Source organism: Suncus etruscus, chromosome 6 (genome assembly GCF_024139225.1).
Source record: "Suncus etruscus isolate mSunEtr1 chromosome 6, mSunEtr1.pri.cur, whole genome shotgun sequence".
Lineage (NCBI taxonomy): Eukaryota > Metazoa > Chordata > Mammalia > Eulipotyphla > Soricidae > Suncus > Suncus etruscus.
The window spans coordinates 94,524,096-94,541,408 of record NC_064853.1 but is presented as its reverse complement, the minus strand read 5'-3'; the positions used below and the strand labels follow the sequence as shown (position 1 = coordinate 94,541,408).

At 55.3% G+C, this 17,313-nt stretch overlaps 1 protein-coding gene and 1 long non-coding RNA gene across 3 annotated transcripts in view; one reads left to right on the top strand and one right to left on the bottom strand.

Moving 5' to 3' along the window:
• Positions 1–17,313, bottom strand: part of LOC126012111 (uncharacterized) — a 60,207-nt gene that overhangs the window by 42,061 nt on the left and 833 nt on the right. The gene's annotated exons all lie outside the window — the stretch shown is intronic.
• On the top strand, positions 229–17,100 carry CLCN2 (chloride voltage-gated channel 2). 2 transcript variants are annotated; one of them, XM_049775827.1, is made up of 24 exons: positions 230–373; positions 2,677–2,833; positions 2,957–3,088; positions 3,491–3,619; positions 3,710–3,843; positions 3,943–4,020; positions 4,104–4,182; positions 4,265–4,390; positions 4,483–4,567; positions 4,659–4,760; positions 5,820–5,904; positions 6,070–6,225; positions 6,835–6,904; positions 7,107–7,217; positions 7,785–7,998; positions 8,205–8,338; positions 9,132–9,304; positions 9,407–9,512; positions 9,640–9,710; positions 10,122–10,178; positions 10,313–10,351; positions 10,517–10,621; positions 16,636–16,722; positions 16,836–17,100. In XM_049775827.1, the coding sequence occupies exons 1-24, from the start codon at positions 302–304 to the stop codon at positions 17,028–17,030; spliced, it is 2,697 nt and encodes an 898-aa protein (XP_049631784.1). In that variant the 5' UTR covers positions 230–301; the 3' UTR covers positions 17,031–17,100. The 2 variants fall into 2 exon arrangements, with proteins under 2 accessions (XP_049631785.1, XP_049631784.1); XM_049775828.1 differs by lacking the exon at positions 10,122–10,178 and having other exon boundaries at positions 229–373.

The following is a 17,313-nucleotide window of genomic DNA, read 5'->3' as shown; positions in this document are numbered from 1 at the left end:
CAGCGCCCCCTGCCGCCTCTCCCGAGCCCCGGGAGCGGCCCGAGCGCGGACCCCGGCCGGGCGGGGAGGGCCGGCCCGGGTGGATGGGCGCGCGGGCGGAGCGGCGCTCGGGGCACCGCCCTCGGCCCGCCCGCCGAGGAGGGGACGGACGGAGCGCGGGGCTGCGCCAAGGCACCCGCCCGGGGCCCGCCGCACTCGGAGCGGCGCCGGCTGCGGGGACCGGACGGTGCGGGCGCGCCGGCTCTTGCGCGCCGGGGAGGGAGCCGAGTCCTAGCCCGGGCCTGAGCCGCAGCGGGAGGAGATGGCGGCCACGGCGGCCGCTGCGGCGGAGGAAGGGATGGAGCCGCGGGCGCTGCAGTACGAGCAGACCCTGGTAAGTGCCTCTCGCCGTAGCCCCCCGCCGCGCCCCGCGCCCCCCGCGCCGCAGCCGCTGCCGCGCCTGGACCGGGGCCGCTGTGTGCACCGGGAGCCGCGCCCTGCCTTCTTGCCATGGGGAAACTGAGGCTCCGGAGCCTTCTCGAGAAGCTGCAGAGCTGCGTGCAGGTTTCCGGCCGAGGCTAGGGGGCCTGCAGGGGACAAGGACGTGAAGAGCTTGTCCCAATTGCCCTACCCCCCCCCCGTTCTTTGCTCCTCCTCCTCCTCACCACCTGGGCCTCTGTCCCAGCACCTTGCCACTCTTCCCAGCACTTTACACCCTTGAACTTGTTCTCTCCACTCGAACCACGCGTTACTATCCCCTTGTCTTCGTGCTGGCCAGGGCACCCAGTTAGCCAAAATGCAGTGTTGGAATGGGAGATTAGATCTCTCTCTCTCTCTCTCTCTCTCTCTCTCTCTCTCTCTCTCTCTCTCTCTCTCTCTCTCTCTCTCTCTCTCTCTCTCTCTCTCTCTCTCTCTCTCTCACACACACACACACACACACACACTAGCAGGCAATTTTGTGGAGAAATAGGTGCCCTGACACGCTGGGGACTGGGAGAGAGAACCTTAAGGGATTAGGGGTACAGCAAGAATGTGTGTGGGATCTGGGACCTTGGTCCAGGCAAACTCAGCATCCATCCCCACCAATTAACTTCCAGGGGGAAGGAATGGGAGTTCTTTGACTTTATTTGTGGCAGGGGGCCTGGAACTCCAGGCTGACCCTGGCCACACAGGGACCACTGTGTTTCAGAAAGTCTTTTGCCCTTACCTGAATCAGTGGGAAATGAATGTGTCTTGGGATTCTGGGTTTGGGCTGGAATTTGTCCCAGGAGGGAGAGCAGGAGAGACCCTGCCTGGGAGGAGGGAGCCTAGGCCTAACTGTAACTAGGAGGTACCCCATCACAAAACAGAAACAGGGTGACAAGGAGAGGGGGCAGCATAGTGGAGCAACGGTGGAGGAGCAAGTGTTGAAGTGCAAGAGGGCTACCATCTGGCCTCTGACACGGAGCCTTTCTGTCCCCTGGACACCATCTCCTTGGCCTGGCCTCTATCTTTGGAATGAGCTCCCAGGGTCAAGCTTGGGCCCAGGCACTCTCTGCTTCAGCCTCTCTTCCTGCGCCTTCTCATCCCTTTGTCTCTCACACTCACCTCCCCCTCCCACACTGCCTTTCTCTGCCTCTGGATCTTCCACTTTCTCTCCTCCCTTCTCTTCTGGGTCCCTTTCCTTCCACTTTCTTTCCCTCCTTCTCCCTCTGCTTCTCTCTCTGCATTCTCTCTCTTCTCTCTCGTACCCTCCCTTTCCCCCCCCCAACCCCAACAGGAGCCCTTTGTGTCCCCAAGCTCTGCGGGTGGCAGCCGGAATCTACTCCTCCCCACCACCCCCCAATCCACGCCCAGCTTGGCAGGTCCAGCCCTGGCTCTGTACTCTCTGTACCATCACCCCAGCATCCACACACAGTGTGGCCATCACCCCTGTTGTCCCCCACCCACCACTGCAGCCCAGAGCCTCTCCTGAGCATTCTCTTTCTTTTTCTATTTTGTTTTTGTTTTTGAGCCATACCCAGGAAGCTCAGGGGCTACTCCTTGTTCTGCACTCAGGAATCACTCCTGGCAAGCTCAGGGGCCCATCTGGGATGCTGGGGCTTGAACCCTGGTCGGGTGTGTGCAAGGCCATAGCCTTACCCACTTGTTCTATCTCCCCAGCCCTACTCCTCAGCACTCTCTACCCACCCACAGATACTTTCCAGTCCCAGCTGTACTGGCAGGCTGGGAGGTGGGGGAGTGAATGGGGACAAGAGGATTAGGTGGGTGGGAGGGAGAGGTACAGCTGAGTCCAGCCGAGTCCAGCCCTGAGCGTGATAAGGATTGGGGCCCTGGCTGCTCCTACTCCTTGGCCCCCCTCGCCTGCCCCCAGCGCCATGAGGCCCTATTGTTACCCACATGCCCTTGCCCATCCCTTTTCTCTGACCTTACCTCCTCCCACTTGCAGCCTTGCCCTCTGTTTTCCCACTTTCCTCCTGGGGGTGGGGGAAGCCTTCTTTCCTTCTCCTCTAACCCCTAGGCCTGGGAGAAGAGGACCAGTTGTTATTTTCCCACCCCCAGAGCTCTGTCCCTGTACCTTGGCTGTCCCCACTGTGCCCAGGACTGCCCCCACAGTCTGCAATGTGCATTGTTCCCACATCCCAAACCCAGGGTGGGGGGGCTATGGGTGGGAGATGGGCCTGGAGAGCCACCCCTTGCATGCCGCCTGTCTCTCAGATGTATGGAAGGTATACTCAAGACCTCGGGGCTTTTGCCAAAGAGGAAGCTGCTCGAATTCGCCTGGGAGGGCCTGAAACCTGGAGAGGCCCACCATCCCCCCGGACTCCTCCCGAGCTCCTGGAATACAGAAAGAGCCGATGTGCCCCATGCCGAAGTGAGAACCAGCTGTGGAATGGGGGTGGGGTACACAGGGGAATTGAGTCAGAGGGCTGGGGGGTGAGGGGGGACCTTGGGGGCTGAGATGCCAGACACCCCATTCTGCCCTTTCCTCTCCCAGTCTGTTCCGTGCGCTGCCACAAGTTCCTGGTGTCCCGGGTGGGTGAAGACTGGATCTTTCTGGTCCTGCTAGGCCTCCTCATGGCGCTGGTCAGCTGGGCCATGGACTATGCCATCGCAGCCTGCCTGCAGGGTGAGCTCAGGGGCTGGCAGTGGGAGGACTGGGAAGAACCATCCTGCTTCCAGTCTCAGCCAAGGAGCTTGGCCTCTTGGCCACTGACCACTTGTCCAGCCAGCCCGACAGCCCCGTTGTCTTTGGGGACAATCGACGCCACTCACCCCAGCCACAGCTTCCTGCCTGCCCTCTCCAGCTGGGCCTCTTCTCTGCAGTGAGCTGGTCCTAGGCAACACCCTTTGGGGGCTGCTCACCCCTGCTTGGTGTGTTGGGAGTAAAATTCCCTAGAACCAATCTAGTAGGGTATTTGAGGGTGGGGCTGTATCCTCCCTGGGTCTGGAGGAGAAATCCAGGGGGTCCCAGCAGCCAGGCCAGCACTGCGTGCACCGTGGGACCCACCACCATCTCCTGACTCCACAGCTCAGCAGTGGATGTCCCGGGGCCTGAACACCAACATCCTGCTGCAGTACCTGGCCTGGGTCACCTACCCTGTGGTGCTCATCACCTTCTCAGCGGGATTCACACAGATCCTGGCTCCTCAGGCCGTTGGTATGATGGGAGAGGAGGGGAGGGAAAAGACAGAGCTCTCCCTCGACCAGGCCCAGCCCACAGCTCCCCGGAACTGCTCCCCCTCTTCAGGGTCAGGCATCCCCGAGATGAAGACCATCTTGCGGGGCGTGGTGCTAAAGGAATACCTCACCCTAAAGACGTTCGTGGCGAAGGTCATCGGGCTGACCTGTGCCTTAGGCAGTGGCATGCCCCTGGGCAAGGAGGTAACTGCAGTCTGGGGGGTGGGAATGACCCTCCCAGGGAGGCCCAGGTCAGGCTTAGTCCCTCTTCTTCTCACCTTGCCCACTTCTTCCCCCACACAGGGCCCTTTTGTGCATATTGCCAGCATGTGTGCCGCCCTACTCAGCAAGTTCCTCTCTCTCTTTGGGGGCATCTATGAGGTAAAGAGAGCCCTGGGCGAGGCAAGAGGGGGTGTCCATGCTGCAGAGTCCATGACTGCCTCCCCTTTGCCCACTGTCTCCAGAATGAGTCCCGGAACACAGAGATGCTGGCTGCTGCCTGTGCTGTGGGAGTGGGCTGCTGTTTCGCTGCTCCCATTGGAGGTGGGCACGTGGACACCCTAACTACCCCAGGGCCGAGCCCAAGCCTCAGGGTGCTTGTCCCTGACCTTCCCCATCCCTGCAGGTGTCCTTTTTAGCATTGAAGTCACATCTACCTTCTTTGCTGTTCGGAACTACTGGCGCGGCTTCTTTGCTGCCACCTTCAGTGCCTTCATTTTCCGAGTCCTGGCCGTCTGGAATCGAGACGAAGGTATGGGGATGAGAGCCAGGGCTGGAAAGGACCCCTCACTAGGGGACCCAGGAGGCTAAACCTATTCCCTCTGGCCCTTGCCTCCCCTACAGAAACTATCACCGCTCTTTTCAAAACCCGATTCCGCCTCGACTTCCCCTTTGACCTGCAGGAACTGCCGGCCTTCGCAGTCATCGGGTGAGGAGGTGGGGCACCTCCTGAGAAGATGGGAAAAGAGGGACAGACACCCCCTGCCCTTTTCTGACCCTTCTGCTACTCTCCTCTCCAGAATTGCTAGTGGTTTTGGGGGAGCCCTCTTCGTCTACCTGAACCGGAAGATTGTGCAGGTCATGCGAAAGCAGAAAACCATCAACCGCTTCCTCATGAAGAAGTGAGTGTGTGGCCAAGGTTGGGGGCAGTGGCAGGTGAGAGGGTGGGCCGTGGCCCCTGCAAAAGTTACCCCTGTGCCAGGCTGGAGAGATAGGACAGTGATAGGGAACTTGCCATGCATGTAGCCAACCTAAGCTCTATCTCCAGCATCCCATGTGATTCCCTGAATCCAACCAGGGATGATCCCTGAGCTCAGAACCAGAAGGAAGCCCTAAGCACAGCCAGAGTGACCTCAAAACAAAACAACAATAACAAAACAAAATAAAATGAGACTCTCTGCACTGCCTGCTCCAGGGAATGTCTTGAAAGCTGGGAGGGAGCATGTGCTGAGACCTTAGGTTTGAACCCAGCACTACTTCGTCCCCCAGCACCATAGCCAGGATTGGACCCCATCCCTACCCCAAAAAAAGTTTATAAGTGAAAACATTCTTGGTGCATCTTTCCAAGCTAAATAAACCCTGCGGCTGTTTTCTGAATTCCCTGGAAACTAACTCTTGGGGATCTTAGTGACAGGCAAGGGGGTTTGGGATCAGGGACTGAGGCTTCCCCAACCCCAGGAAGCCTTGGGGGTGGGAACATGGCTTCTTTCCCAAGCCTGGAGCATACCTCCCCCGGTCATCCCCAGAATTGGGAATAGGGAGGCCTGAGCCAGGACTTCTGCTGGGACTGACGTCCTTCAGGAATGCAGAGCAGCCAGCTGGACTCTCTTCCCATGAAACCTTGGTCAGTCTCAGGAGTGACCCCAGCCTCCCCCCATGCTGGCCTTCATTTAGAAACTTTGTACCCTCACACAATGTGCCCTTCAGCCAGGGCTCCTGAGGGCAGGGGTGGGGTCACTGCACAGAGGTGTCACTTAGCTGAGGGACAGGCCCCAGAATTGCTAAGAGCCTCCCCCCTCCTCCCCCAGGCAGTGCCTGGTCTTGTCCCCCTGGGCCCATAATGTCAGGATCCTGGCTTGGGATCTTCCCTCACACTGGGAGCTATGCTGTGAGTGTGTCTCTGACCTCAGCCCCAAAGCACATGTCAGGGCCACCTGACACTGTGGGATCCCCATCTCCAGACGCCTGCTCTTCCCAGCACTGGTCACTCTAATCATCTCCACGCTGACCTTCCCCCCTGGCTTTGGACAGTTCATGGCTGGACAGGTATTCCCAGGCTGCAGAGGTACATGGGCTTTCCCTGGGTAGGGGGATCCCTCCAGAGGCCCCAACTGAGTATGTGACCCCCCACACACCACACCTCATCTTCCTCTAGTCCCCTGCTCAGCATCCTCTCTGCCACTCAGCCTGAGGCACATTGTTCACCTTTAGCTTTCCCAGAAGGAGACGCTGGTCACCCTCTTTGACAACCGGACGTGGGTCCGCCAAGGCCTGGTAGAGGATCTGGAGCCGCCTGGAACCTCCCAGGCCTGGAGCCCACCACGCGCCAATGTCTTCCTCACCCTGGTCATCTTCATTCTCATGAAGGTGGGACCCCTCAGTGGTGCATATTTACCATTTCCCTGGGGTGTGAGGGGGCCAGTTTTCAGCACTCTCCATGTGCTAACTCCTCAATGCTGAGAAAGGTGTACAAGTTCTGCTGCTAGTGTTGATGCTGGCATGTACCACCAGTGGCCATAGTTGGAATGTGGCTCATTTAAACAAATGGCTGCACAGGTATCAAAGTGTTTAAGATGAGGAGTCCAGAGGCCAAGGAGATAATAAGGCACTTGCCTGGCACTCAACCAACCAGAATTCAATCTCTAGCATCTCATATGCTCCCTTCCACCCCATTAAGAGAGATCACTGAGTGCAGAGTAAGCCTAGGCACATCCAAGTGTGGCCCCAGAAAAGATAGGAAGTCTGTATGAACATAAAGTAGGGAAACAGTTGGCCCCGAGTGGCCTGGCTAGTTGGCAGACAGGGTGAAAACTTGAACCCACGTCATTGGAGTCTGGAGTCTTCCTCACACCTGGAGCCAGGGGGGTTGGAATCACTGGGACATTTATGCCTATTGATAAGCCAGGTAGGCTCTTTGGGGTGGAGCTGGAGGCCGCCCAAATCCAAGTACCTGTTTCTACTACATCCTGCCCATAGTTCTGGATGTCTGCTCTCGCCACCACCATCCCAGTACCCTGTGGGGCCTTCATGCCCGTCTTCGTCATTGGTGAGCTCTCTCCGCAGCTATCTTAGGTCTGCTCCAGCTGGGTTGGGTGGGGTCCAGCCCCTGCCCTGGCCCCACCCCCACAAGGCTGCCCTGGCCCTGAGTGACCCTCTGGCCCCTCCCCCACCCTCTGAACCTCTTTCTTCCTAGTGCCCCTGCCCTCCCCCTCCACTGCCTCTTTCTCTTCCCAATCCCCTCACTGAAGGAGCCGCATTTGGGCGGCTGGTGGGCGAGAGCATGGCGGCCTGGTTCCCAGATGGCATTCACACAGACAGCAGCACCTACCGGATCGTGCCTGGGGGTTATGCCGTGGTGGGTGAGTGCACCGGGGAACCCTTCAGCCATGGATGCACTGTTGTTACCTACTTAACAAAACCAGATTTCCTTTCCTTGACCTGTGCCACTGGGTGTGGAGGGAGGGCTCAGAACCCAGAATCCAGAGGAGCTGGAGAGTGAGTACAATAGATAGAGTGGTTGTGTTGTTCATGGCTGAGCCAGGCATCCTGGTTCTATCCTCTGCATCCCCTGTGGTCACCTGAGCCCTGCCCAGAGTAATCTCTGAACACAAGCCAGGAGAAAACCCTGAGCATCACCAGGTGTGGCCAGAAAAGAAAAAGAAAAACAAAGGGGCTGGAGCAATAGCGTAGCAGTAGGGTATTTGCCTTGCACGCAGCCAACCCTGGATAGACTCTGGTTTGATTCCTGACATCCCATATGGTCCCCCAAGCCTGCCAGGAGCACAGAGCCAGGAGTGACCCAGGAGCACGGCTGGGTGTGACCCAAAAACAAACAAACAAAAAAGAACCAAAGAAGAACCCAGAACCCAGAGCTTTGTCTAGCTGGTCAGGTCCTTGTGAGAGACTGAGTGGCCATGCTTCCCCAGGGGCAGCAGCGCTGGCAGGAGCCGTAACGCACACAGTGTCCACGGCCGTCATCGTGTTCGAGCTAACAGGCCAGATTGCCCATATCCTGCCTGTCATGATCGCTGTTATCCTGGCCAATGCAGTGGCGCAGAGCCTACAGCCTTCACTCTACGACAGCATCATCCGCATCAAGAAGCTGCCCTATCTCCCAGAGCTGGGCTGGGGCCGCCACCAGTAAGGAGGGCAGGGGGGTATCGAACCGCGGGTGTGTGGGGTTTTACTTCCTGAGAGCAGGGTGTGCACAGTGGCCCTGCACAGAGTGAATGTGCTTGGGCCCTTTGAGTTTGTCCCTGGGACTCTCCAGATAAGCCTGGGCCACACCATGGTTCTCTGGGCTACCCTCTGCTGGCCACAGACCCAGTGCACCTCCTTGCCTGCAGGCAGTACAGGGTCCGTGTTGAAGACATCATGGTGCGGGATGTTCCCTACGTGGCGCTCAGCTGCACCTACAGGGACCTTCGGGTGGCACTGCACAGGACGAAGGGTCGCATGCTGGCCCTCGTGGAGTCCCCTGGTAAGGCCAGGAACACCTACGTGGGTGGTGGTTGAGAAAGGGTGAGGGCACAGAATGTCAGAACCCATCCTCCTGGTTCCAGAGACAGCCTTGCAAAAACACAAAATCCCCCGAAGGTAGACCTGTGCTTGCTTTACCCATGGCCAACCGCCATTCTATCCCTATTACCCATATGCTTCCTCCAAAAAAAAACAAGGTGTGATCTCTGAACACTGCCAAGTTTGGCCCAAAAACTAAAACCAAAAGCTAGCAATAGTACAGCAGCAGGCAAGGTGCTTTCCTTGCATACATCCCACCCAGGTTTGTTCTCTGGCACTCTCTGTGGCCTTCTGAGCCCCACTAAGAATATTCCTGAGCATAGAGTAAGCTCTGAGCACTGCTGGTTGTGACCCAAAAACAAAAGAAAAAGTCCACTGAGGGCCAGTGGCATAAGCTGTAGGGCGTTTGCCTTGCATGTGGCTGACCTAGGACGCAGACCTCGGTTCAATCCCCTGGCATCCCATATGGTCCCCCAAGTCAGGAGTGATTTCTGAGTGCATAGCCAGGAGTAACCCCTGAGTGTCACTGGGTGTGGCACAAAAAGCAAGAATAAAAAGAAAAAGTCTACTGGCTTACTGTGACTGAAGGATCCAGAGTGTGTGTGTGTGTGTGTGTGTGTGTGTGTGTGTGTGTGTGTGTGTGTGTGTGTGTGTGTGTGTGTGTGTGTGTGTGTAGGTGGGAGGGGAGAGTGAAGGTTGGGCCAGGAGGAGGGTCTCACCCCAAACTCCTGAGCCCCCTCTTCTGCCCTGCCCAGATTCTATGATCCTCCTGGGCTCCATAGAGCGCGCACAGGTGGTGACGCTGCTTGCAGCCCAGCTGAGCCCAGCTCGCCGGCGCCAGTACCTGCAGGAACGCAGGGTGGCCCAGGCCTCCCCTGCATCTGATCAGGAGGGCCCCCCAAGCCCCGAGACTTCGGTCCACTTCCAGGTGAGGATCAGGCCCCACAGCCTCGCCCACTCCCCAGGTGCCACAGGGTGGGGTTTGGGGGGCAGTGGCCACAGGCTCACCTGACCCTTTCTGCCCAAGCAGGTGAACACCGAGGAGTCCGGCTTCCCTGTACCCCGGGGAGATACTCACAAGCCTCTGAAGCCTGCTCTTAAGAGAGGGCCCAGCAACGTGGGGGAAAGCCCCGTAGGTGAGCTCACGTCCCACTAGCACCGCCCAGAGTCCACCCTGTCCTGGGGAAGCTCTTGGGTGTCAGCAAAGAGGCCTCAGGCCTCTGACCAACACTGACATGGCCATGGCACTGTTTGGGGACATAGGAAATGTGGAGCAGGCAGGCATCGCCCTTAGGAGCCTCTTCTGCGGCAGCCCTCCTCCTGAGGGGTCAGAGGTGAGCGGCCAAGTGGCTTCTTAGAACTTTGAGGGGGTTTTTGGTTATGTTTTGCTTTTGTTTCTGGATCACACTTGGTGATGCTCAGGGCTTACCCTGGCTCTGCACTCAGGATCACTTCTGACAGAGTTTAGGGGACCATCTGGGATGCCAGGGATGGAATCTGGGCCCATTGCTTGCAAAGCAACACCTTACCTGCTGTGCCTTTGAGCCAATTCTTCTGACTCTGGCTCACATGCTCAAGCCTGACACTTGCCCTTTCTGTGGTCCTGGCTCCTACTCTCTACCCTGCTCCGTGTCTTCCCCCTCTGCTCCTGCAGCATGTCCCTTCCTGGGCCTCTCACAACCCCCATAACTGTTGCCCTCCCTATAACACCCACTCCTCTTGTCTCTGGTTTGACCCTAACAAAGTCGAAGTCAGAATCCTGTGAAAAGCGCAAGCTGAAGCGAGTCCGAATCTCCCTGGCAGTAAGTACCCCACTGCTTTCCTGCTGCTCAGGAATTTGGGGGTGTAGGGGGCCTCCCCCTCAGTTGGGGGCCCCCAGCATACACCCACCTTTCCCCCTGGCTCCTAGCTGCCATCCTGCCTCCCTCTCTCCTAGAGTGACTCGGACCTGGAAGGCGAGATGAGCCCCGAGGAGGTGGGTGTGTCTGGACTCTGCCCCTTGTCCTTCAGGAACTTGCTCACTTGGCCTCTTGGCTGCTGTCCCCATGGGAGGGAGCCAGGGCAGCAAAAGGGCAGCTTTCAGGGAGGGGGGGCCCAGCTGTGGGCACCTGCTCACCATCCTGGTTGCTCTCCCACTCAGGTTCTGGAATGGGAGGAGCAGCAACTGGACGAGCCAGTCAACTTCAGTGACTGCAAAATCGACCCAGCGCCCTTCCAGCTGGTGGAACGTACCTCGCTGCACAAGGTAGGCTCCGCAGGCCACTGCCACAATGAGCCAGGTGCTTCTGTCTACACTTAGACTAGTGGAGAGTGTGTGTGGGTGTACCCCTTTAACTAATTCAACATGGGGTAAGGAGGACAAGAGGACATCAGAGGGTCCAAGAGACTCTTAAAGGGCTCTCGGGGCCGGAGAGATAACATGGAGGTAAGGCATTTGCCTTACATGCAGAAGGTTGGTGGTTCGAATCCCAGCATCCCCTATGGTCCCCTGAGCCTGCCAGGAGCAATTTCTAAGCACAGAACCAGGAGTAACCCCTGAGTGCTACCGGGTGTGACCCAAAAAACAAAACAAACAAAAAGGGCTGCTCGAACCTTGGAGTGGATCCCCAGCACTGCATGGTTTCTCCTGGCACTGTCAGGAGCAAACCCCAAGCACAGAATCAGGAGTCACCAAGAACAACCCCAGATGTAACCAAAAAAAAAACCCATAGGGACCTGAGTGGTGGCACAGTGGTAGGGCGTTTGCCTCGCACTACACTGACCCAGGACAGACCGAGGTTCAATTCTCCGGCATCCCATATGGTCCCCCATGTTTGCCAGGAGCAATTTCTGAGCTCATAGCCAGAAGTGATCCCTGAGCATCACCGAGTGTGGCCCACAAAAAAAAAAAAAAAAAAAAAAAAAAAAAAAAAACAAGAAAAACAAAACAAAACAAAACAAAACATGAAAGGACAGCTGCTGAGAAGTTGGGCCCCGTGCAGAGATCTTTCCAAAAGCGCCATGGAGCTGAAGTGCCAAGCCTCCTTCTAAGCCCTGGTGCAAGTCAGGCATCAGTTTTCCTCTGCTCAGCCTGGCCCCCTGGGGACCTCTGGACTAGACCAGCAACAAAGACAGGGTTCAAGCTGGGCCAAGGCCAGCAGTAGGCCCCACTCAGGTCAGCACTGGAAGGAGGCGGCCAGTTCCCAACAAGACTGATACACACACATAGAAAGAAATGGTGAGAAACAGGCAGGATAAGAAAATCTAATGAACAGGCCAACCACCATCCAACTAGGGGTGGGGACACTGCAGAGAAGAGATAAACAAAGATGAGAAATGCCCAGTGGGAGGCCTGGAATGTCAGACCCCAGAAAGTTTCACTTAATGTGGACCCAAGGCAAGCAAAGAGGGACAGGGAGGGGGAGAGGAGGATGCAGGGAGACTGCAGGGTGGGGGCACACAGGACTTTGGAGGGGGTGGAGGAGGTACCTTCCTTTGCAAGCAGGCCCCACCCCAACTACCCAGGAGAGGTGGCTTTAGCACCTTTAGCAAAGACAAGCTGCTGGGTCAGAAACCGCAGAAGGGCCACATTAATTCAGTCTGGGATAGTGGTGTATGCAGGCCCCAGGCTTGGGTGCAGAAGAACAGGAGACACTACCAAGGTCCACAGCTTGGCAGCTCACAGAAGTGCATACTGTGCCCATGAGCCAGTCTAGCTCCCACATGCAGGAAAGCCAGATGATACTAGGAAACCTAAAAAGTGGAAGGCAGGCTGGAGAGAGCTCTAGCTAATTGTGTGAGGGAGTCCTCAGCCCATCCCTAGCACCCGGAGAGATACCCCCACCCTCAGTTTGGAGCCAGGAGTAGTCCCTGAGATCCAAAAAACAAAATAGAACTGTTATCTTAGGGGTATAGATCTGGGGCTTGAAGCAAGTGGGGGAGCACAGGATTGGCACAGAAAGGAGGAACGCTGATGATTCTTTGGCCTAGGAGTAGCCATGTGGCTTGCAGGTGTTAGACTCAAAGTTCCATCCCCAGGGGCTGGAGAGATAACAGAGATAGGACTTTTGCCTTGCACACACCTGATTCAGACAGACTGTGGTTATAATCCCGGCAACCCATATGGTCCCCTGTGCCTGCCAGGACCGATTTCTGAACGCAGAACCAAGAGTGACCTCTGAGCATAGCCAGGTGTGACCCTACACCAAAAAAAATTCTATTCCCAGTACTAGAAAACAAATAATAATAGTACATAGAGCTTTTTTGTTGTTGTTTTTTTATAATTTTGTTTTGGGGCACACCCAGTGATGCTCAGGGGTTCCTCCTGGCTATGCGCCTGGAAATTGCTCCTGTCTTGGGGGACCATATGGGACAACAGGGGATCAAACAGCAGTTCGTCCTAGGCTAGTGTGGGCAAGGCAGATAGATGCCTTAGCACTTGTGCCACCACTCCGGCCCTACATCAAGCTTTTATGAAAAACCTAGCTAAGCATTTTCTGAAAGGGACTTTTTTTGAGGGGGGGGGGGTTCACACCCAGCAGCACTCAGGGATTCCTCCTGGCTCTAGGCTCAGAAATCGCTCCTGGCGATTATGGGAAGCCGGGATTCGAACCACTGTCCTTCGGCATGCAAGGCAAATGCCTTATCTCCATGCTATCTCTCCGGCCCCATGGAACGTTTTGTTTTTAACTTTTGGACCACATCCATTGGTGCTCAGGGGTTACTCCAAACTCTGCAGTCAGGAATCACTCCTGATGGTACTCAGAGAACCAGCTACTCAGGTTTCCAGAGATCAAGCCCAGGGTCCATCCACTGTACTATCTCCCTGGCCCCAGGGACATCTTTCCTAGTCCTCAGACATCCCTTGATGAAAAGGATGAAATATTTTTCTCCCTTGGTGCCTGCTAGGTGCCTGTCACTGTGCTAATCACATGCTAACTATATAGTTCTCACAAGCACAGGGGAAGTTTTACTACGTGAGTATATGTAGATTCAGAGACAGAAGCACATTGCCCAAGGTCACACAGCTGGTAAGCAATAGAACCTGGGAGGGAATCCAAGATAGTCTGACTCTAGAAAGTCTTTGAATTTAACCAGTTTATGATACTGGGAAACTGAGGCAGCAGTGAGGTCAGTGGACTCAGACAGTACAGCAGAATCAGGCACCAAGCCCAGATTTTCTGGCCCCAGTCCCAGGATTCTTTCAGAAGGCTATGCTGTCCTGTACTGGTCAATTCAGTTTTCCAAAACCCAAGAAGTTTAGGCCTTCTAGCTGACTCCCTGGTGTCTAATTAAATTAAAGTGCAAAAGAACAAAGTAGGTGTTTGTTACAAAGTTAAAAATAAGTGGGAGAGAAAAAGTCTTTGAGGGACCGACTAACAAAGGTACAAAGAACTGGAAGTGATAAGAGCACCAAAGATTGGAAATGCAAATGTCCTTGCAGGCCTGAAGAATCAATAGTGGTAGTCCCAGTAAATACCAGAGGGGGCCTTCTGAGGGCCAAGGAAATTCTGGAGAGCCTGGAGCACACCATTCCAGCAGCCAACTATTCCTGTGCCTACACCAGGCCACACTGGCTGAACCCAGGTCCCCATGCCCATGCTAGCTGATGTCAGCTAGCCGAGTAATGTGGCAAGTTTCTTCACCTCTTTTCTGTATCTTTCAGGGGGTCATGGGAAACCCTAGGCTTTTCTGAGGAGTAAAGGAAGTTGAGAGGTGGGTTAGCACTGGACCTGGCACACAGTAAGCAGATGTCAGCTAGGCCATAGACCACCAGGGAATGTTAGAAGCCTTGATGCCATGAGAAGGGAGGGTGGCGAGTCAAGATGTGGATGCTCTCCACAGTGGGTGCATGACATATTGACAGGAGGCTGGATGCTGGAGTACCCAGTGGTATCAGAGCTGCACAGACAAGTTGGCTTGGGGAACAGTTCCTGAGCCCACCCGGGCTCTTAATCAAGTCGGAGAGAGATGGCAAGGCCAACATCAGGGTTACCAGCCCAACTGGACCAGTGTAGGGATGCTCAAGAAGTGGTTTGGGGGGCTGGTGAGGTGGCACTAGAGGTAAGATGTCTGCCTTGCAAGCGCTATCAAGGAAGGACCGCAGTTCGATCCCCCAGTGTCCCATACGGTCAAGCCAGGGGCAATTTCTGAGTGATTAGCCAGGAGTAACCCCTGAGCATCAAACAGGTGTGGCCTGAGAAAAAAAAAAAGAACACAAAATAAAAAAGAAGGGTGGGCCAGAGGCCAGAGATAGCATGGAGGTAAGGTGTTTGCCTTGCATACAGAAGAATGGTGGTTCAAATCCCAGCATCCCATATGGTCCCCCGAGCCTGCCAGGAGTGATTTCTGAGCATAGAGCTAGGAGTAGGAGTAAACCCTGAGTGCGGCTGGGTGTGACCCAAAATCCAAAACAAAAAAAGGAAGGGTGGTCCAGAGCAATAGCACATTGCCAACCTTGGACAGACCTGGGTTCGATCCCCAGTATCCCATATGGTCACCTGAGCCTGCCAGAAGTGATATCTGAGTGCAGAGCCAGGAGTAATCCCTGAGCACCATTGAGTGTACTCCCCCCCCCAAAAAAAAAAAAAAAAAAAAAAGAAAAGAAAAGGAAAAAATGGATTGGGTTCTGTGTGTTTAAGACACTAGGGTAACTGCCCACCCACCAGATACAAGTCTCTTGCAAAACTAAAAGGTACAGGTAGCAGTCAGCTCCTTCTGATTAGGATTAGAGGGTGGGGGAGGAAGTCCAGTACAACTGTTTAAGAGGACCCTTGGGAGAAGTTAATAGGGATTATAAAACATAAGACAAGGCTAAGTGCATTTAGATAGGGCACTTGCCTTGCCTGTGGCTAACCTGGGTTCAAACCATGGCATCATATATGGTTCCCTTGCCAGGAGTAGTTCTGAGAACAGAGTCAGGAGTAAGCCCTACGCACAGCTGGTTGTGCCCCTCACCACCAAAAAAAAAAAAAAAAGACAAAAGAAATGCTTATTCCAAGGGATAACATAGAGAGCTGAACGCCTGCCAGGCAAGCACAGGCCCTGGGTTTGGTCCTAACACTTCCCCGTCTCTCCTCCCACCTCCAGTACCACATGGCTTTCCTAGCACTGACAGGTGTGACCCTGTTAGACCCCAGTACCCCGGGGGAGGCTCCAAAACAAAAAGCTTTACAAAAGCTGACTTTCAAACTGAACTTCTAACTCCTTTTATAAGTCCTATCATGCCTTGGATGGAAAGGCTAGAAAGTTCTGGAAACGCTCTCCTAAAGAATTCAGCCATTGTATAAGAAAACATTTTTAAAGTGTTAAGACAATTACAATGAATTCTGAGTAATTCAAGAAGCTGGGTTATTAAACCAAAAGGCTTACAAGTAAACCCCAAGTAGTGAGATAAATGATAGGCCCTAAATTCCAGGAACTGCTGAGTCAGTAGCATGTTTTTCAAGACATCTGCCCCCCCCCCCCCCAAATGCAAAGTATGCGAGGGGAACTGGTTGGCGGATACTGGATCTGGGAGATTACATTTGAAAGTGAGGAGGCAGGAGAGACTAGGTAGACCAATGTACACTAGTACTGGGTGTCTAGAGGACCCCCCCCCCCCCAGACAAGCTCTGAGACACACAGGTCACTTCAGGCCAAGACTAGGGAGTGGAGGCAGAGTGAAAGGTCACCAAGCGAGTTTGAGTCTCTGAATTCGGGTCAATGTTCAGTTGTGTGTGCAAGCAGGGTGTGTTTGTGTGTGTCCATTTGTGTGAGCAAGCAGGGTGTGTGTGTCTAGTTGTGTGAGCAAGCAGGCTGTGTGTGTGTGTGTGTGTGTGTGTGTGTGTGTGTGTGTGTATGTATGTGACCTTCCCCACCTTAACCTGTCCCTGACTGATGAGTGTCTTCACTGGACCATGGGACTGTGACAAGACAGGACTTGGGTCCTCACGAAACAGAACCAAGCTCCAGCTGCATTTGAAGAAGGGGTTCACACATTCCTTCTCAGGATTAGACTTTTGTTTTTTTCTGGCCTCAATTCTCAGGCTTGAACCCAGTCACCTGCACATAAGGCTGAGCTCCCCCCTGAGCTTTGGGCTGAAATGAGCCACTCATAGAAAGGCCTCACCCAGTGCCTGGGCCATGACATCAGGCCTCAATGGCACAGCTGTTCTCTCCTTCCCAATATGACTGAATGTCCTTCCTCTGTGTTTCCCCATCAATGGGGGCAGGACGGTTCCAGGCTCTGATGCCTGGACTAGGCCAGATCCCAGATTTAATTCCTCATGTTTCCCACAGACGCACACCATCTTCTCGCTGCTGGGAGTGGACCATGCTTACGTCACCAGCATCGGCCGACTCATAGGCATCGTCACGCTCAAGGAGGTGAAGGACCCTGGCCTGCAAGGCCACTTCCCCAGCCTGGCTGGAACAGGGAAGGGATGAGGAGGTAGAGGAGTGAAAGTGGGTGCTGCTCACCTATTCCTGTCCCTCCCCAGCTCCGGAAGGCCATTGAGGGCTCTGTCACAGCCCAGGGTGTGAAGGTCCGGCCACCCCTTGCCAGCTTCAGAGACAGCGCCACCAGCAGCAGTGACACAGAGACCACCGAGGTGCACGCGCTCTGGGGGCCCCGCTCCCGCCACGGGCTCCCCCGGGAAGGCAGCCCCTCTGACAGTGATGACAAGTGCCAGTGATCAGCCCTACGAAGCCATGGCCAGCCTGCTGCTGCCCTCCTTCTGCCTTCAGGCATGCAGGAGGTGACAGCCTCCCCCCACCAGCCCCTGCCAAACCTGGGGGGCTACCCCTCTCAGTTCATGCTGCCCGGAACAGGGCCCAGAGCCCACCAGCTGCATGATAGGGTGGATGGTCCCTGGGCAGGAAATCAGTGTCCTGACAGGGATGGGTGGGTGGGGCTACGACCCTCTGCCCCCCATTTGAGGGGGAAGAGAGCGAACTAGTATGGGTTTATACTGGAAC